We start from the raw sequence: 21,995 nt of genomic DNA on the forward strand, positions 1-21,995 counted from the left end.
TATATATATATATATATACATATTTACACGTGCACGATGAAAGCCTAACGATCATGAGGGCACCACTGGTTCGCAAAGAAAATGTATATAGCTTAACATTGGTTGAGTTTTCCATGAAATTTTGCAATGCAAAAAAGATTGTATTATTCATATTTATATTTTTCGTAAATTATTTTTTTATATGGTATAAGCTGGATCAGAATTATGCGAATCATTATCTTCTTTCGAGATAGCCTACTTTTTTCCTGCTTATTTTGACTAATTTGTCTGGAACAAGTGTTGGTAAACACCAGAGACTCGACGTGTTTGCACACATGAATAATATCAGCAGCAAACGTTGAAAATCAAACAGATAGACCGATTCGATCGCACTTTTTTTGTTTAATTTTCTATAAATGTTTCGATAAGAATTCCTGCATTGTTGAAACTGCTAAGAATGTTTAATTGTTTAATTAATATTACAAGGATTCGTAGGTCTCTTATTTCTCGTTGGACGTAACAGTTTTGCCATTAATTTTTGTTATTTGCCATTTTTTGTCGATGTAAACAAAAAGACGAGTATATTGGTAAAAACTTTGAATATTTATTTAATTTTTCTATTATTTCAATCTTTGCTCCTAGTATTTATCGAGTAAACATAATTAATGTAGATTAATCTTATAATTTCTAGAACTTTCCCAATTATGTCAATTATAATTCGTTGAAATTTTATATTGTTTATAACAATAACTTTCATTTCTCTAATTCTCTGTTTACTATTACACAAGACAAAAAATTTATTGTTATTTAATCGATTACGCTTACTGATGTAAAGACTCGAATAGCTCAATAATTAATTAGTATAAAAACCTGTAAATTGGTCAAATCAAGGAGAGAATTTAAGCAATTAATGAAAAATTCCTCGATCGTAATTAACGTTAAACAAATGGATTACATAATTTCACGATAAATGAATTTTCTGTCACGAAGAATGGCATTAGCAATTCTGAACGATTTTTAATGGTCACGATTTAACTGCAAATTATATCAGATAAAGCTGGTAAAATTGATAATTGACCGAAACGATTTGTTACTTGATAACAATTTACAATGTAAACAGAATTATAAAAATCTTTGTCTCTTTTCCCACTTCCTTTATCGTTCAGTATTCGTGACTGTGAAATTATATTTGGGTTCTAAATAGTCTATATAGTATATATGCATGCATAAAAACTAGTTTAATTAAAGAAAAAAAAAAGAACTAAGAAATTCACTGGAACTTATATATACAAATCTCAATATATTTCATCAGGAATTACTTGCATCTTATTGTCGGGTGGCGATTGGAAATTTCATCCGATATTGCATCAGTTTGGTCAATAAGAAAGTCTGCTAGCTTGTCAGATATACCGTTTATATTTGTCAAGAATTGTTTTAATACAAACGATTGATTTCTCTGATAGTCTTTAAAAAGCAATATTCTGTATATAGGAAATATAATGAAACTTTTTTTAATAATTATTGTACTACAGTGCTCATGGAGTTTTATTTAGAAAATAATTTTTTCACTCGTTTTTAAAAACGAGATATTTTTTTATTAGAATAATTCATTGCTTTCGTCTTTGATGAAATAAGAGGAAAAGTGAGACAATGATTAGGATCTTGTTTGATTTTCGAGACCTTGGCGAGATTTTCGCCTTCCATCAATGAGGCGTAACGTTCTACTTTTACACGACAAAGAAAATAATAAAGTTTTGCAGTAGATGTAATAGCAGTCCGATTACTAACCAGAATTTGCTTGAATTTTTATTTATGCTAATGCTTGAATACGTCGACTAATGCATACTTAAAAACTTTCATTTATGTGTTTATTAAAGTATACTAATTGATTTTACATTACAAAGAAAATGATAAAAACGTACAGTATAGATGTAATAACAGTTTGAACACTAAACACAGAAATTACTTGAATTTTTATTCATGCTAATATGTTTAAATACAACTACTAATGCACACCTGAAATTTTTAATTTATGCAATTATCAAAGTACACTAATTGAGTTTGCAGGACGAAGAAAATAGTAAAATTTTACAGCATATGTAATAGCAGTCTGTTTATTGACCAGAATTTGCTTGAATGCGACTACTACTAATGCACACTTGAGAACTTCAAATTATGCAATTATTAGAATGCACTAATTGATAAGTGTAATTTAAATAATTAAAAATTAATAACTAGAGCAGTGCATACGAATTGTATATTTAAACGAGTAGAAATTTTTATAAACTCTATTCAAGAGTCGATTAAAAATTCCTCATCAAGGATTCCAAAAATATAATTTTTATCCTGCAAGATTCTACCGTGGAAGGATGGGAAAGGATATAGTAGTAAAAATAAAAGAGTCAGATAACTTTCCCTGAATTCCAGGGAGGTCGAAGGCTTCACAAAAAAGACTATAATAGATTTGAGTAATATGGTTTGCCAATCCCCAACACTTGCCACAAGATTTCTTTATCTTTAAACATTTAAGCAAACACAACAGTCCAAGAAAAATTAATAATCAATCCCTCTCTCTCTCTCTCTCTCTCTCTCTCTCTCTCTCTTTGAATTTTTTTAACCAAGAGGAAAGTGGCAATAATTGGTCGCGTGTGTATTGGTTTCGGTGAAAGAAACACATAAAAAGAATTTACGTAAGTACAAGATAAAAAAAATTGTGAAATTCGGGATAAGCTTATTAAAATTGACTAAATTTGTTTGTGGTACACGATAAAAGAAATTGCGAAAGGTGAGATTAGTTGCATTGAAATGATCGAATTTGTTTACACGAATTAACTATTTTACATATTTAAATAAAAAAAAAAACTTATACCTTGAACTTCAAATTTTTTAATAATATTTCCCATCTAAGAAAAATTATAATTAATTTTGCAATAATTTCTACGATTGAAAATTATGAAAAAATAATTAATAAATGCAGTAAATTAAAAAATTTAATTAACAAACGAGAGAATTATCGTAGAATCCAGCTGTGCTTATTTATAGAAATTTGGTCGCTTTGATTGTTTTTGGGGAAGTAGCTATGAGGGGGTTAGAGGGGGGAGGGGTTATCAAGCAAGAATTTGGTCAGAGAGGCTCGTCAAGGTCGAAGGTTCACGTTCTCCGTTCTCCATTGCAGTGGATACAGCTGCCCGTATACCTGGTAGAGTAGAAAACGCCAGCAGCTGCCATGGATGACGTAGCAAACGCGTGAATGACGCGATCTCACCGATCTCCTCGGCTCGACCAATGAAATCGCGCCGTTTCGGGGGCTCGCCGAGCACACGCGATCTTATAAAAGAAACCTCTTACCAATCACCAAAGACAGTGACGCGTTAGTCGAGCCCACGAAACTCTCTCGTACGTAAACTAAACAAACTTGGAGTCCTCTTCTTGGAAAATTTTCCAATTTTGTATCCCTGAAAAAATATTTTAACTGGAGCTACGAAAACACAGTGACTCACGTAATCGTCGATACTACAATTTTTTTAATAGTACGTAAACAAATTTTGGGAGTTTTTTTTTTCGAGAAAATTGGAATTTTTTAATTCTTCGTCTTTTTGTCTTTAATCATCACGTTTATTGTGATAATTTGTGAAGAGTTTTGTGGAGACTGTTCCTGTAGTGATTATTTTCCTTGTGTTTTTTTTTTTTTTTTTTTTGGTTTGACTAATTGGAAACAGAATTCAAGTGTTTTTCTCAATTATGTGGATGAGTTTTCGAGTCTTATACTTGGGTCATTTTCAATTTAACGCTTCGACACGTGGCTCGAGTTTCCTCTTATTGGCTTCAATGAACTCAAGCAGCCAAAAATATCTGTCATTGACCATTTGTGCCCATGACGATACTCAATTTTCACTAATTGCCTCGGGCTAACAGATATCTGACCTGATTTTCGTTAATTTCGAACGAATTGTTCTAAAAAAAAACTAACACACGAGGTAAATACTGGCATGTTAAGAATAGAACTCGTAAGTGACTTTTACGATATTTCGAAATAATTTACGAATTAAAATACACGTCGATGAATGATTCAGAAAAAATTTAAGGTGATATAAATAGCTGGAAAAGGCCAGATGCAACATTGGAATTCCACGAGTACATAGTTATAGTTAAAATGAAGATTTATAGGTGCAAAAACTTGAAGAGATAAAAAAATTACAAATAGAGCTTCCATTCTTAACAGGGCAGAATAAATTATTAGACTCGAGAATGAAAAAAATTACTAGACAATTTTTACTCCAACACGATTAATCAGTGTTTACACATTTATAATAATTCTTTAAAAAAAAAATAAAAGGGGTGGAGGGTGATAATCCAGGTAGAATTTCTAAAAAATATAGTAGATAAGTACACATTTTTCCTGATTCACTTCGTTGAGTCAAACATCGCACATTAGGTGAAATATTTACGATCATAACTCTTGGACGTTTCGCCAGTATTTTGCTCATGGGATCATCTATACGTGAAATTTTTGCTATAGCACACCAAACCAGTTATAACTGATTCGAAGCTAGCTACGATTCAACGTAATTGCTCGAATAGCAGATTAAGGATGTGTCAACTGTACAGAATTATATTCACTTTACGAGATTTCACAAGATGGAACATTCGGTTTATCGCAAATTTCATTACAATCTTTCTTATCTTTATATCGTCAATCCTATTAACAAAAATTACCTCCCAGTACTTTTCTTCCTCCCACGATTCAAGCCAAAATTTAATTTTAATTTCACACTGAATTATCCCTGAATTAACACTGTGAAAAAATAGTAAAGATAAAAAAAAGAAATAAAAATTTCCAGTAGATAAAGCTTGAAAGTCGATGAAAAATTGGGTGGAAAATGATCGCTTGGATCAGACCACAGACATTTAAGTTTAGTAATCTTTGCAACGGGAGATAAGAAGGATGAAATCAGAAAGAGAGAGAGAGAGAGAGAGAGAGAGAGAGAGAGAGAGAGAGAGAGAATTGCAGAGGATTGTTTGGTAAATTTTGCTTGGGGGGAGTTTCTGCAGTCGACAATGCCTCCCACCTTGTCGAATTGTCCGCGCGTTTCCCACCACGTGAGACTCGAGAACTACGTAGCTGCAGTAGTAACAGCCAGGCCAAGCAAGTTGAGTGAAGCGAGCGAGCGAGCAGCAGCGACGGTAACGACGCTGAGGAGTCAAGTAGTCGAGCAGTCGAACAGCTGAACAACCGATCAGCTATCAACGGGAATTTTCTACTTCGCCGTTGTCCTCCTCCACTACCGACTGACTCTTACTACTGTCTTCTATAAATCTGGTTTTCCTGGTGATTGGAATTTTCCTCATTTTCCTCCAAATTTTCCTCGATTTTCCAACAATTTTCCTTCACTGATTTTTTTTACTCCTATCATTCTGGTTCCTTCCACATTTATTTTTCCTTTTCTCCCTCCTTTACTTTTCTATTTAAAATTCCACCCAAAGTACTGCGCAAGAAACCACGTGTCCCACAGCTACCTCCCAATCGCGAAGGATCGAGTTTCAAGGATTAAATCACCAGGTTCCATTTAATTGAGAAGAACCAGTAGTGCTCCTCGAGAGACTCCATTTGGACATTCGTACCCAAGGACTACCCTGTCGTCAGATCCACACTGGTTGACAACGATTCTGGGGCTTTAACAATTTTTAAGGTTTGAGATCTTGCGAAAAGCTGTCTGTCCACACATCTACATTTTCCACTTGCAATTCTGTCGGTTTTCACTCTCGCCTCTGCTTTAAGGTTCTCGACCAGAGTCAAAGGTCTCGATCACTCCTTTTTGAATATTATTTTCAAAGTCACTAGAAGTCACGTGACCAATCCATTTCACCTGTTTTGGGGGATTTAATTTCCTAAGGAATTTTTGGATTTTTTACGTCGTTAAACGGTGGAAGAATGGAACGCTTTCCGTTTCAGCACAGAGCTGGCAGTAATTTCACGTGAAACTGTATAGCGAAATATGACATAACGAGTTGTGTGTTAATCGACCGAACACACGAGTGAATCCGTTTACGTTTAAATCACTGCGCACGAATCTGTAGATTCCGTTCAATTTTCCAACGTTCGATCGTCCTTCGTTACACATTCATGTAGAAACACAAATACGCGCGAATAAAGCCGCGACTGAAAAAGTGCATCTGTGAGGCGAGCATAAAAAAATATTGAATTACCCCCCCCCCCCCCCCACTGCAATTATCCGGTCTGACACAAATGGTTTTTTCTACTTTCTGCACTTTTCAAGCAAAATTTTCAACCACGTTCGCCTTTGCCGATGGTGCAATACTTCGCTTCCGGTTTATTCAGGGCTCCTCAGACTTTGACCTTGCACTTTTTGCAATTTTCCTTGCTCTCGCGCGAATCGAGCAAAATCGTTGCAAGAACTTTGAAACGGAAGATTCGAATCGACTCGATTCGTTATCGATTATATGCAAATTTTTATGCAAATCTCACACACGTGCGTCGAGGATCACGCACACTTATACATAACTACAGGATATAATTGACAACAGTACTATATATATATACCTATGATTTCGAAAACCGTAGTGTGGTACTTTTTCCACTTGTGGTTTTTTCGCCATAATTACGGTTATCTCCCGCTGCAATATATCTATTTTTAAAGACCGAACGATCGACCATTCGTCAGAGTTTTCTGCTCTCGTACTCCGCATTAATTGAGCGCTGAACCAATCGGTAATCGGCGATCGTGAAAAAGCAAAGATTAACTCATTAATTTGGCTGCAGTAAATTTTAAAACGCAAAAAGTCATTCGCAACGCAGCTTTTGCGAAAAGAGCTGCTCGTGTGTGGGTAATTTCAATCCTTTTGGTTGCTTAATTGGCAGTAGAGATAAAACGTAATAATCAGACCATTCGGCGTCGAGCAGTGGAAACGGAAAGTAACGTTCGGACGGCTCCTCGGTGGACTCCTTTTTAACAGTGGTAAATGGACGGTAAGAATCAGACTCGGTTACTCAGTGTTTTTAAATATAGTTTCGTCGAGATTGGTGGATGAATCAGTGATGTTTAATGACGGAAGTAAGCACGAATGATTTCCACTTGGGTATAGTACAGTGATCGGCATGTAAATTCACCGTTCCATTATTAACATTCCTGAAAGAGATTGAGGACTGAGCGAAGTGAATTACTTTCTGGATATTTTTGAACGCATTACGAAGATTGTGCCATTTGTTAGGCTCATAATTAATAGTATAAGGAAATCACTCGTCTTGGAAAAGATTTATCGTCTCGATTGATATAATCAATTGCACACATTTTCGTTTAAAAATTATAAGCCTTTTTTCTGTTATTATTATGATTAAACAATAATTTGCAAGGATTTTTCAATAGGCTTTTTGATGTTTTTGAATGACTTTTAGTGGTATGAAAACATTCGTCATTGAAAAATATTCTACGACCTGATCGATCATTTTCGATTTACTATTATTTAGAAATTGAAATTTTCTGTTTTTATTACAAAATTTTGAGGGATTTGTACAATTTTTTGTTGGTACTTTACGATGACTTCCGGTGACCGTTCAGGATTTTTGGTATTGGTGAAATGAGATTGGCAAGAGAGAGAAGGGAAGAGACATTGAGTGATGGGAGAGGAAGGGGAGGGGGTTGGGATGAGTTCTATTCGCGGCTTTCAATGAGTGGCAAACGCTTTTGACGCAATGCCCGCTTAAAAATAGTACAACAGCTTGTCACACAGTGCGATATGTCCAAGCGTAATTCTCTTGTGACTGCTTTCAGGGCTCCCCGATCGTGAATGATTAAATCAGAAAAGCACTCTTTTTGTCAAATTAATACTACAAAACCTCTTCATCACTCTTGCCATATTTCATACCCCGAGTTAAATCATTTCAAAACTCTCTTCCAATAACAATTTATTAACGAAAACTATTTCTTCAATATACATATATATATATATATATATACACACTGTTATTTACAACCAAAACAATTCAACAGACTTTCCTCTCGAGTCAATATTTATCTCGTTCATACATTATATTTTCTTTTCCCCTGAACTTCTGTTCATTTCACAGTTTCATTAATATTTTCCAATGGAGATATCGTTGATAGACTCAACTGTAAGTATAATAATAATATTATTATTTTTAATACAAAGAAAAATCGCATTCCTCTGGTTCCCTGTTATTTCTTCTGGGGATATTCCTGTGGGACGCAAATAGCAGGGTGGATGAATCAAATTATAGCTATATTTAGTCGAGATAAATCGCACACAAAGCAGCAATTGACACTGTAATTGCTCCACATACACCATTTTCTGACCCCCGATCAAATCGTGGTGTTGGTCGGTTAAAAAAAGATTTCGTTTTCGTCACGTGACACCCAAAAACAAGCTACGATTATCCTATATGTTCATTGAGTACTATATATGTGTGTGTGTGTGTGTGCACAATAGCAAATTCATTATATAATTTCTATATATCTCAACTTCCCTCCGACGACGACAAACGTACAAACCATTATTTTAACCTTATCTCTTTATTACATAAAACAACTGTTTGTTTTACTCGATTTCTCTCTTTTTTTTTTTTTGTGTTATCGTCTCTCTAAATTTATTCAACTTTACCTAATTGTTAACATAATTGTCCTGTATCCTGTTTCTCTCTCACCATTTGACAAAACATCGTTTTGCAAAAATTAAATCACAAAACTCCAACATATTTAAATAATTGTACAAACGATTTTTTAATTATAACGTTCTTCTCTTATCACCACAAATTTTCATGCAATTTTCTCGAAACAATGTTTTCGGATATTTTGTTGTTATTTAAACTTTATCTGAGAGATCGTAGAGATTAATGTTCGAGGGTACGTATTTTTCTATAATTATACTCAAATATTCTTTTGAAAAATGGCCTTTAAAAATATATTTTCTCACTACTTGTATAATTACTCTTATGATTCATTATAATTTGATAATTTCTCTTATTGAGACTGAGACTCGTTACGAAATCAGATAAAAATTTATCGCGATCCGATCGGATGCGTGAGAAATATTCTGTTGTGTGTGACAATCTTTTTTTTTTTTCTTTATTAATAATTTCCGTAACTGCCAGCTCTGTTATTGTTATGATGTAAACGCGCAAAGTTTGTTGAACAATTTCAGTCTCACTCGATTCGCTTATTATCGTTGTGCAACGATCGACAAAATTAACCAAGATTCCTACAACAATCTCGTTGTCTCGTCGTTTGTTCCTTGTTATCTTTATATTTTTATCCGCCATGAAACTGTATTTTTTTCATGGTCGCTCTGTATAATTTCAGTAACAGTCACACTGAAAAATGAGCTTTAAATATAAAAATTATTTCTCAAGTTGTTAATGGAGAAAAATTTGCACTAATAGAAAGCAATAACGGTGGTATAAAACAAACAAATTCATTAATTCATTAAAGGGTGGGTTGTTTATTTGCCTGGGAGTAACAAGTTCAGCTACCATATGACGTCAGACCAATGATAAGAAAAGGGCGTGGCTAAATTATTATTCCCAGCCAAATAAAAGGCCACGCCCACATTGTATCCAATTAATGAACTTACTCACTCGTGTATATTTTTTTTAACATTAAATTCTATCCCGAACAATCACTACGGTTTCAAAGGATTTTGTAAACAATGATGATTATTTATGTAAAAGATAAAATTCAGAATTATTTAATTCCTGTAGAAATTGAACAATTGTTTATCGATACAAAAAACGAATAGCCAAATCATCATTCCTGATAAAATGAATGGCCACTCCCATTTTTTACCTACTTAGTGAACTTGCGAACACTTGAATAATTTATTTTACATGAAACTGTATTCTAAACAAACTACGATCGTAAAGCATTTTGTAAACAATGCTGATTGTTTACAAAAATGTGATGTTCAGTATTTCTAAATTCGTGTAGAAATTAACGATTGTTTATCAATGGAAAGTTTGCATGTTCGCAGCGTGGCTTTGACCAATGATAAATCATCAAGAACGTGAGGATAAAAAATTTCAAAGGGTCCCCCACACGTAAACGATAAACCCCTACGTGTTGAACAGGCGACGCGATATCTGACCGATTTCTGAATTTTTCTGTTTCAGAGAAGATGTGGCCTTACTTCTGGAGCTGAAACCGTCTCGCAGGCTGCGTAAGACCGAGGAGCCCCATCCGAGACCGATCACCAAAAAGTAAGGACTCTCGACACATCCTCTCACTTTCCGAAAACCAAAAGTTTCAAATCGAAAGTATTCCTAAGAATCAAAAATCGAGAAAAACGCAAAAAAAAACGAGCAAAAATCATTGGGGAGGAAGAAGGAGGCTCCAGAAAAAGTGAAACCATCAAGAATTTATGCTATATATTATATATAGACTTGAAAAAATAGAATCGGATAATTCGAATAATATAACAATCCGAAGAGAGCTTCCAAAATTTTTTTTATAACTATTATTCTTGCTGAAAATAGAAAAAAAAAACAGCAAAAATTCCATTTTGGTTAGCGAGTAGTGTTAGTTGAAAAATTTGTAGGGTACAAAGGAGGAGGGGGGTGAGAGAGTGTGTGCCTGTCTGTGTGAGTGTGTGAGAGAGAGAGAGAGAGTGAGAGTTCAGAAATTTACAGACTGGAGAGAGAAAAAAATGGCTGGTTTCTCCACGTTTGATGAAATGAAGTTGTGCCAAATGGTGTTTGCTGTCGTCGTCATCGTTCTTCTAGTGGCAAATTCTGCAGGTGCAGAAGAGGAGTCGCCATACAGGAAGAGACCTCCCCCTTGCTCGAGGTAAGTGTCTTTAAAACAATTAATTTTAATTTCCACGGGAATTCGGTAAACCGACGAAAAAACTCATATTGGAACAGAAATATCGCTAACCGAAGTATTTAGGATCGATGAAAGTTGCCCCTATAATAAAAAATTAAGTTAAGTTTCAAGTAAGAAAAATCATTGTTTTTGCCCATTTTTTCATTTTTATTACGAAATTTAGGTTTGGAGCGTTAGTAAACTTTTAAATCAATAACCGAGCAACCACGATTAATTTGTTTATCTAAATTAATCATTGTTTTAGGTTATTTTTTATATAAACACTAATCCTGCGGTAAGAAAATTCTAATCTTTAAGGAATCTCCTTCTTTCCTCCCTTTAACGTCATTACAGTTGATACTCTGTCAAAAAGTTTGCTTTGATGTGAGATGTGTTGATAAAAAATACTGCTACAAGTTTTTCATTTGATTTATAAATGATTAAAACATACAATGATTCTGATTTGTTTATTTCGTATGAGGTTGAAATGATTATTTATTAATTAATGATATATAACAATAATGATCATTGAATTATATTGGAATTACTAAATATTTATATTTGAGAATACACGTAAATAAGGTGAAAAGGGGAAGTTAAAAGAAAGCGAGTTTTTTTATAACTAAAATCACTCTAAATACAAACGTAACAAACTTTAATGTATATGCAAAGTTGGAAAATAATTCATTTTAATCGCATAAATTTTTCATCAGTGAAACAATATAATATGAAAGTTTACGAACCAAATCATAACAAATTTTTATTAAAGAAATGAGTATGAAGTGGTTAAAATAAATTAAAACCATTATACAAGAGATTAATCTAGCTGTTTCCTTCTAAATAGTGCATAGATTTGTTTATTTAAAAAAAAAATGAAAACATTTTAAAGTCATTATAACTTAGATCATTTGATTCCGCTACATCTAAATAATTTGTTGCACCAAACGGGGGATCTATAAGCTGTTTTACCGACGGGGAAAAATATTTCAAGTTCACGATTGCGATGATATTACGATTAATCGAGTAGCGGATTCATGACTGAACGAGGATCTAGCTAATTCCTGAAATGAAGAAATGCAAAAATGACGTAAGGATTAACGACACCTGTGACCAAACATCGCATTATTGACTGAGCACCGTGCACCGTCATGTTAGGCAACACGCGCGTGTTGCGCAATTTTGCTCGATACCTGCTCTACAAGCAACAGAAAAAGCTAATACACAAACACATCGTACAACCCAAACAACGGGAAATTAATATCTGTGGTAGTAGACTGATAATAACAAGCCCATTTCTTTGTTTCCTATTCCGAGAATTACTTCTCTATACACTGTGTTGTTTTACCGATGTTAATCCGTTCATAGTACATTTCAAACCAGTGAGAAGAATCTTTGTTTTTAGTCATTCTTAGTATCGACTGAACTCTCAAATTCGTAATATTTACTTTTCGCACATTGTGTACCGAGAATTTTGTTTTTAGTAAATCTTTATTTTCTTTCAATTCATTGTAAGCCCTTTAGCCTTTGTGTTTATCTTTTATATTTGTTTACTTTCAACGTTCATCCAAACTCATCGCACTCGGATGTTTTGTTGTGTTTTTGTGTTTGTTTTGTATGTTTCTCCACAGTCCTTCCACAGTGAACACTCTGTATACTTTGTTTTTCATTTTACCAAGAACCCTTAAGGCATTTTAAGTTAAATGCTCTTTCGCGATGGCTATTTTTATTTATTTTCATTAAATTCAATGTTATACGTTATACGAAAATCTTCCTTCGGGAACAAAGCTCGATTATGTCGCTGCCAGGAATTAATGGGCGGGAGGAATGCCCCTGAGGAGAGCCAAGATAATTTGTGCTTAAAGTCTTGGCTCGAACAAAATTAGAGCAACTATTGCGAATAGACGATACTAGCGGAGGGTCTATAGCCTCGTAGATCTTGTTGTCAATAGATACAAAAAAATTACAATTTTTTAAACAATACCAGATGTAACTACTAATGACAACAATTTTTTTTTATCAATTGTCATTAAAATTCTAAACAAATTTCATTCGTTTTTACAAAATGTTTCATTTTATTTATTTGGTTATTAATTTTGCGTCTTTTTTTAATTATTTTTATTCGATCGTGCTGTTTAATTAGTTTTTAGGGCATGTTTTCTTGTGTTATACATAATTATTGTTACTGTTTTTTTTTTGTTATTGTATACCCATCATAAAATCTTTCATCGTACGTTGAATTATTGTTTTTTACGTATCAAGCAGGACGTAGGTGCGTGTTTACGTGACGTTTACCGCAATCTAACCGCAACGACTGTTTGAAAAATTGCCAAGGGACTGTCGTTCGTATTTCGCGATCCCTGATGCCAGCTCTCTCATCTCGATGATATTTGGCCCCTGTCACGTGTCTTGGACGTAACGGTCATGGTCCATAACTTTTTTTATCAAAAATAGAAATCCACTTCTGATCAAAATCCTCCTTATATACCTCTCCAACGTATTTTTCCATATCTCTTCAACTACTCCCTTTTCCTCCTCAAAAATAAAATTTCAACAATCACGAAAAAATAAAATTATTACGACTTAAAAAAAAAGACAAAATTTTGTCTATGAAAAGTGTCATTTTTCAATTTCACTGCATTTTTTTGCGAATGTTCTAAAAAGTTTGCAAAAGGTTATCGGATAGGAAGAAATGTGACGTAAAGGCGTATTTCACGAACCAATAAATCAGAATCCCTTGCGATTGTTAAGGCTCTTGTTCCTTTTCCACTTAATTAGATCGCGCAGCAATTTTCTTTAGGGAAATGGCCTTAGCAGTGAACTTCGGTATCTGAATCGGAAACGTCGTACGACAAGACAACTAGGGGCTTAAATTAACTTGTTCCGCAAGTACAATGAACGTGACCTTGAACCACAAATCAAATCCAGTAGGGAATTTCACGTGGAAGAGTCAGTCCTTCGCTCGTGTGCTTAAAAATGTTGTCCATTATAAATTTATGAAAGTTTATTAATTTCTTACGATTATTAATTAAAATGTATATATATATATATACATATATAATAATATAAACCACTTTAAAGTCTGCTAATTTTTTAATAAAACCATTAATTTTAATATTTCACCTCGCCCATTTCTTGGTTTAACTTTGTTAGGATTTATGCGCGATTCAAAGAAATCTAGAAAGATCCAACGGTGAATCTATTGGTCGAATGGAAATTAAAGGTGCACCGGTGAGCCAGTAGAAATAATAACAATAATTTTTTTTTTCTAATTTTGTAATACAATATACATCATTTAAAAAACTTATAATTTTTTATCTACAAAACCACATCATCGATCATAATATTTCATCTCGATGATTTCTTTGCATAATGTTGTTAAAGATTTAGCACTATTCAACAAAATCTGGAAAGATCTCAAAGTGGATCGTTTAGTCGATTGGAAATTTGAGTCGAGTCAAAGAAAATAATTACAGTAATTATTTGTTCAATGATTTATCTATACAAGACCATTAATCATGAGTTTTGTCCGGACGATTTCTTTGCATATTTTTCTTAAGGTTTATGCACGATCCAAAAAGATCTGGAAATATCTCACGGTGAATCCCCCAGTCGGTTGGAAATTTGAGGCGCGTCGGTGGATCACCAGAGACAATTGCAGCAATTCTCTTTTATTATCTACAAACTTATTTATCGAGCAACACAAACACACCGTGTTAAATAAAATTTGCCTCACTACTCGGAAATCTTTCTAGCGAGATAAGATTAAAATTGTCGAACAAATTAGCCATGTACTTTTTTTTGCCTCTTATCAATTTTCCAACGATTTTCTCAAAATCTTAATTATTTCATTAATTTCTCTCCACGAACACCGAATTATGTTAATCCAAGATAATTTCACTTTTGGTCTTTCGTGCTGAGAGGAATTTTTTATTCGCAACTTCTTTGCCAGTCATAGTTATGATGCTAGTTTTATTATCGGAAATTCCTTTCCACCTTTCGTGAGAAAATGCATTGCGTAATCTAATCCCGCGCATCGTGACGAATCCAAGAATTTATCATGTTTTTTTTTTAATCCAGCGTGTCCTTTTTATGGAATTATTTAAAAACTATACTTGCAATAAATTTTACTAGTATAATAAACTGATTTCAATTTTTTCCTGTACGATTTTTTCTATAATTTTTTGATTTTCGTTTTGAGATTGTTAATATAGTTTTATTTTTGTTTAATTTTTTTTATAACGCAGTGAATCGAAATTATTTAATTTATTTATTTGCCATCAATTTTGTCAATAGAGTATAAATTATAAGATACTTGTTCAAATTTAACGCGAATCGTCATTGTAAATTCTCTGAGGTTTGCTTTGGTTTTTATTAAGATTTACTTGGCCCGGATTCGACCTTAAAGGATCGTTCACAGTCTGATTACGACGCTCCTACAATTTACGTAACGACGTCCGACCGTCTATTATTAAGTGCAAGCTGTCGTTTGATATTGATTATACCCAGTGTTCACCCAGAAAAAACAATTGTCATTAACGAGTCATTAGTTTCCAATTTTTATTGCCAATCATCATTGCCTAGGTCAGGTATGCCAGAACAATTTGCAAAAGTATTTGGGTCTGCTTGCCAATTACAAAAGTAGACCACTTTTGCAAAATCTTCCTTTGTTATATTTCTATCCAGGTGAACAACTGTGTATAATTTTGTTATTAGTCTCAATATTTATTATTGATAATATTCAATTGTTTATTTTAAGTTTATAATTTTACTTATCATCGATCATTCTCTTAAAAAGCATAAATAGAATTTTTTATTTTAATAAAAATCAAATTTTGATACTTTTTTTCATTTTTTATTCCTAAATCCCACTTTACCTTTTTATTATGCAATTTTCTTGACTCTGGTAAACGAATAATGATAATTTATTTTTAAAATATCTCTTATCAACACACCTCACAAAAGTTTAAATTTTAAAGAGATTTGTTATTATTGTCATTAGTAATAATTTTATGTACATTGTGAAAATTATTTTCAGAGAATATATAAGTGCTTTTTGCATATAAAAATGAAATCTCTGATAAAGTGGAGATGAGTCGGAGATGCTTAAATTAATCTATACATGAAGTGATGACCTTTTTTTCCGGAACAAGAACACGGAGTAATTTGGCAAAGTCGCAAAATTTTGCAACTTTTAGGATGCCTACGTTGATCTTAAAGCATTCATTTTTAGTCAATCTTACTCGATGCACTCTGCGAATTTCAGTCACTAATTTTCAAATTTCTTAATTATTCACCCTGCTTCATATATAAATATTTAAACCAACCCGAATACATAATAAAAAATAAATTCAATTCTCTCCTTATTCAGAATTTCATAACTATTATACCAAACAATTTTTCCAGACTTTTTCTTATGTTTAATTGTCAATTGCACAATTTTTATTAATTTCATGAATTTTTTATTTTTTGAAAAACAATCACCGAATATATCTAATTAATTCATAACCAAATATCGAGGATTTAATATCGAAAATAATTAAAGCGAAATTATTCGAAACCAGGCGCAAAATTAAGAAAAAATTCTAGAGAAAAGAAAATATAAAATAGACTAGAAAGGGGGAGGAGGGAATAGATAGAATAAGATGACAAACAAGTGGGAAATTCCAAGAAAAGAGAAAATTTATGGATTTTGCAGCGAAGTCTATTGCCATGGGGACCTGTTGCACACCATTCAAATGGCGTCGATCTACACGGATTCAAAGACCTTTGTGGACATGAAAATGAAAAATTCACCGAACGAGACCCTGAGGCTTTTCCAACAATTCATGGATGATGCTGATAATCAACCAACAAAAACTGAGATCGAAAGATTCGTCAATGATACTTTCGATCCTGCTGGTTCGGAGTTCGAGGATTGGGACCCAGCTGATTGGACAGCCACACCCAAGTTCTTGGATAACATTGTTGACAAAGATCTGCGAAAATTCGCCTCGGATCTCAATCACATTTGGAAATTTCTGGGCAGAAAGATGAAGGATGACGTTAGAATCAACGAGAACCAGTACTCCATCATTTACGTGCCTAATCCAGTCATAGTTCCTGGTGGAAGGTTCAGAGAGTTCTATTATTGGGACTCCTACTGGATCATCAAGGGCCTCTTATTATCAGAAATGTTCACCACTGTGAAAGGAATGCTAAACAATTTTGTGTCAGTCGTGGATAAGATTGGGTTCATCCCAAATGGTGGAAGAATCTACTATAAGATGAGGTCACAGACCCCAATGCTGATTCCAATGGTCAACGAGTACCTGAAGACCACTCAGGACTGGGAGTGGTTGGAGAAGAATCTGTGGCTGCTGGAAAAAGAATTCAATTTCTGGATGACCAATAGAACAGTCGAGGTAGAGAAGGATGGGGTCAAGTACACGTTGGCTAGGTACTATGAACAATCTTCTGGACCTAGGCCAGAATCTTATAGGTAAATATTTTTATGTATCGATAGATCCTTGGATCCCTTTCATTATGATATAGAGGAATTTCACAAGTATTTTAACATTTAAATTGCAATGCTTTAATATTTATAATAAAAATATCGTGATTCTTAGGGAGGATTTTCTAACCGGTCAAAGGTTTCGAACCCTGGAGGAAAAGGATAAGTACTATGCAGAATTGAAAACTGCAGCAGAGTCAGGCTGGGACTTTTCAAGCAGATGGTTCATTCACGAAGGAACCAACAAAGGTAATTAACGATGAAGATCCTTGCCATTAACGCTCCACCAATCCCAGTACAGCTATAATCACTGTTCCCACCTTCCTTATCGTCAAGATCTTCTAGCCTCTCAAGGCTCCTCGTTTCCTTGGTGAAAGCCCACTTGAGACTTGATAATTATCCTGAGATCTGTCCTAGAATAAAAATAATCACTCGTCCAATCGTGGTCCATAAACATCCTGTCTATACATACTAGATAGAATCATATTTCATAAATTCTGTCAATATTTTTAGGCAATTTGACGAATCTGGAAACAAGGTCTATCATCCCAGTGGATTTGAACTCGATAATCTATAGGAATGCAGTGTTGCTAGCTGAATACAACGATAGGATGGGGAATGGTACAAAGGCAGCCAAGTACAGGAAAATAGCAGCTGAATGGATGAAGGCAGTGACTGCTGTAATGTGGCACGACGAGGTTGGTGCTTGGTTGGACTACGACATCATAAACGACATCAAGAGAGACTATTTTTACCCCACCAACATTCTGCCTCTATGGACAAACTGTTACGACCCTGGCAAGAGGCACGACTATGTCTCGAAGGTCCTCAAGTATCTGGAGAAGAGTCAAATCATGTTGAACCTTGGTGGGATTCCAACGACCTTGGAACACTCTGGTGAACAGTGGGACTACCCCAATGCATGGCCACCCTTGCAGTACTTCTTTGTAATGTCCTTGAATAACACTGGGGATCCCTGGGCCCAGAGGTTGGCTTATGAAATCAGCCAAAGATGGGTTAGGAGTAATTTTAAGGCTTTCAACGAGACTCATTGCATGTACGAAAAGGTGAGACTCATCCTTTACCATGAGTATTATATCTACAAGGATAGATTAGCAGGATCTTTTTTATTGAACGTCTCAAAGTTCGAAGATGTGAAATAACGATGATGAAGAAAGAACGAAGGAGGAAAATAATTCTGAGTCACACGTTTGTTTCTTAGTACGATGCCACTGTGTCTGGAGGAGGTGGAGGGGGTGGAGAATACGAAGTCCAACTCGGATTTGGCTGGTCCAATGGAGTTGTCATGGACTTTCTGGATAAATATGGTGACAGAATGACTGCAGAAAATCACTTTGTCCAATCGGATATTGTATTGAACTCAGCACAAACCCAAGCTACCGTTTCCACTGCTGGTCAGCTGTTGACTGGTATCATAGCACTCATCATATCAATAGCAGCAGGATTTATAGGGTGAGGTAAGTGTGAACGAAGGGACAAAAGGGAAATGAGTTGAAAATTGAATCAATTTATCTTTAATAATATAATATTATATTTTCTCAAATATATATATATATATAAAAATGAATTTTTATTCTTTTCTGTTTCAGATATCTGTGTGATCTAAGTCAAACTAGGAATTCGTGAATAAGTATTATGGTAAAAGATGATGAGAGATTATTAAGTCCATATATTTTCGTGCCACCCAACTGAAACTCGTTGTCTTTTGTTTCTATCTTGATTAACGATAGGAGAGTGCTGGCACTCTTCAGCAAATATCATGATATTCAAGTTTGGAGTATTTTATCGTTCTTACATCACCCAACGTGAATGCTCACTGGGGTACCAAGAAAGTATCGAGGTGATGATAAAGTACCAATAAAACTTTGCCAAGGGTTTGGTAATTCAATAGGAAATACTCTTGCATTTAAATGGAAAAAGTAAAATCACTTTGTTGCTGTAAACTATTTTGTTGGGTCGTCCACTGGTTATTTTCAAAGAAGTAGACACCCCCAACGCTTAACTATATCAATGTGTCGATCGTTTTATACGATTGCTTTAGAAAACTGACAAATCAGATTTGTCAGTTTTAGAAAATTTCTATTTCCAAATATGTTAGAATAACTGTGTGATTCGCGTTGCATGGTCATTTGTTATTTTATGCTGATTTATTACATCAGTACTTTGTATTATTTTTGGACAATGATGATTTGTGTTTGTTGAAATTGGAATCCATGCCAGAAATGTGCGATCCACTCTTAAGTCTCTCCTCATTTCATGAATTTGACTACTACATCAATACTTAATCATTTCATTCAGTTACACTTACACAGAGTTAATCTTAAGGAACTTCTTTGCTGGTCAAAGTGTGTTCTCAGGAAAATCTGATCTATGAACATTTTATTGTTAGTATTCAAAGCCATTACATTTTGTTCTTCGCGTAGATTAGGCTTGTAGGGATAGAGAGTGTTAAGTATTGGAGAAATCTATACCTCTACCTGTACGTCGTATGATCTATATATATTAAATATAATGATATACGATGGTGCATCGTATTATATTTGATATATGGAATATTTTTTATTTTAATTCGCGTAGTATTATTAGAGTAGTATTTTCTGTGTACATAAAAAGCTGGCGTTCTAAGGCAACCGAACGAGATTCTAAAGATTTCAAGCTCTACATTAAATAAGATTTGTAAATACTGCAAGGCTACAGCGTGCAAAGAGTAGATTTATCTAGTCAAGATAAACATAAAATTAGCTAGCATATTTGTGCGTCGGTGCAGATTATATTGAGGTACATTTGCTGGTTAACGAAGAGGATAAATATTATTATAGCTCGAAAATTATAAAGATAAGCATACCCTTGGCCAGCTTATTTTTGTCAAATCACTTTAATTCGCAGTAAAATTCCAGATGGTTGCTGCAACACGGATTCTACAATTAATTCCTTTTTCTCGTTGAAATTACAGTAAAAGAAAGAACAGATGCTTCGTTCAAATAGTTCATATCGAAAGAAATTAAATCTTTACTGCATTCTTATGATCTCAAAACAAAAACAAGCATAAATAAGCGTTGCAGAAATTTTTAACTACAGACAATTTTTATTTTTAAGTATTTTACATATTTACGAAATGTTAGGTAATAAAGAAAGAAAGAACTACACGTATACCAGAGAGAAATATATCGCTATGTAATTGCGATTAATACCAAGTGTTGTGCCTTTTGTGAATGTTGTGATTAATTTTCTTTAACACGTTATAATTTATCTCGAACTTAATTACTAAGCCAATGTGTATGTATATATTTGTTTGAAAAATTAGATAGGATATACAAAAATAAGAAAGTATCAGAGTGAAATCCAGCATGCCTTTACACTTACCCACACATTACTCCCTGAATAACCTTTAATAAAATAAATATATAAATTATCCCTATCCTAACACAAATGGTTTCCTGCATGTTGAGATGAACATTGTTCCATTGACCACCAGTTTACAACCAATAACCACTACGAGAAATTGTCAAATACTAATTTCTTTTTAGTATCTTGAAATATATTTGGACATAGGGTAAGTTCATTACTGAAGACTGTAAATGTTATTATACTTATATTGTTATGATATAATTAAAAAAGGAAATACGAGATCCACATCGTACGTAAATTATAAAGAATAAAACGACGTTTAAATAAGAGCTTGGATAGTAAAAAAGCTTTCAATTTCAAAGCTTGAAAATATTAGGACAACTCCAGTATGTATACTATATTGCACTATAAACGAAGTTCTCATTCTAATGACAACATGTGACTTTTGCGAGGCTCCAAGAGGACAGAATTTTCCAGCTGTTTTTAGACATTTGTAGATGGCAGCTCAATCTCTTTATGTCATTATTTTCTGCAAGAATTCAGACAGACCCATTGTACAGACCCCAGTCTGGTAATCTTCACTGAAACATTCGCACAATTTTACACACGCGAAACTGATTTGTTCGCATACAATTAAAACCAGTTATTTTTATACAAAGTACGAAGGCGATCAAGCTGACTAAAAGTGATTTGCAGGATGAGTGTATGATTAATTTTTTTACAGTTTAACTCTTGGCTTTACCATGCAATTATGCCTCTATTAACAGCACTGGTACAACACATGTATCATTGTATTGTTCTGCGAGATTAAAATTAAGTTATTTTTTTCACCCATGCACATTCAAGCAACTACAGATATGCACATGGTTATAGAGATGACGTCATATAGGGTATAATAGTGGTAGTCTTCCAAGAGTTAAACAATAAAAAAATTGTGTTTTTTCGTAAATACTGCATTTGTAACGCTTAACAACGATAAATATATGTACATGTGTTTTGAAATGATGTCATATGTGATGACAGTGGTGGTCCAAAAGTTAAATAATAAAAAAATCATGTTCTCTGCAAACACTTCTTTTGTAATATTTAAATATAATCGTGTTTACTCGATGCGAATTGAAAAAGCCTGTAATTGTAAGGCAGCGATAAAAAAAAGAAAATTAAGGCTACTCCAATCTCGTTTTGTTACACAATTTTTAACGACGCGCTCGCAGGAGTGTAAAACGTGGGTGTGTCTCTATAGACTACTGTAAAAATTTTCACAGCTTAGTGAACGCAGTGGCTTTTCAAGGACAAGCCGAAGCGCGCGAAAAAACCTGGATTAT

The 21,995-nt window shown here is 33.9% G+C and overlaps 1 protein-coding gene across 16 annotated transcripts in view; it reads left to right on the plus strand.

The window, feature by feature from the left end:
• LOC136776568 (trehalase-like) overlaps positions 1-21,995 on the plus strand; it is a 42,839-nt gene that overhangs the window by 17,281 nt on the left and 3,563 nt on the right. For 4 of the 16 annotated variants that reach the window (XM_066732188.1, XM_066732186.1, XM_066732183.1 and 1 more), the window contains 6 exons: positions 10,121-10,207; positions 10,637-10,793; positions 16,507-17,289; positions 17,417-17,550; positions 17,815-18,368; positions 18,524-18,774. In XM_066732188.1, coding sequence (XP_066588285.1) covers positions 10,654-10,793; positions 16,507-17,289; positions 17,417-17,550; positions 17,815-18,368; positions 18,524-18,774 — 1,862 coding nt within the window. In that variant the 5' untranslated portion in view covers positions 10,121-10,207; positions 10,637-10,653. Of the gene's footprint in view, positions 1-3,370; positions 3,510-5,121; positions 5,670-6,915; positions 6,968-10,120; positions 10,208-10,626; positions 10,794-16,506; positions 17,290-17,416; positions 17,551-17,814; positions 18,369-18,523; positions 18,780-18,911; positions 21,374-21,995 lie in introns of those variants that run through there. The other 12 variants (XM_066732191.1, XM_066732185.1, XM_066732181.1 and 9 more) reach the window with 10 other exon arrangements.

The sequence above is a fragment of the Prorops nasuta genome, unplaced genomic scaffold (genome assembly GCF_024137725.1).
Source record: "Prorops nasuta isolate Cenicafe-Biocafe unplaced genomic scaffold, Cenicafe_Pnas_1.2 PNAS00010, whole genome shotgun sequence".
Taxonomy (NCBI): domain Eukaryota; kingdom Metazoa; phylum Arthropoda; class Insecta; order Hymenoptera; family Bethylidae; genus Prorops; species Prorops nasuta.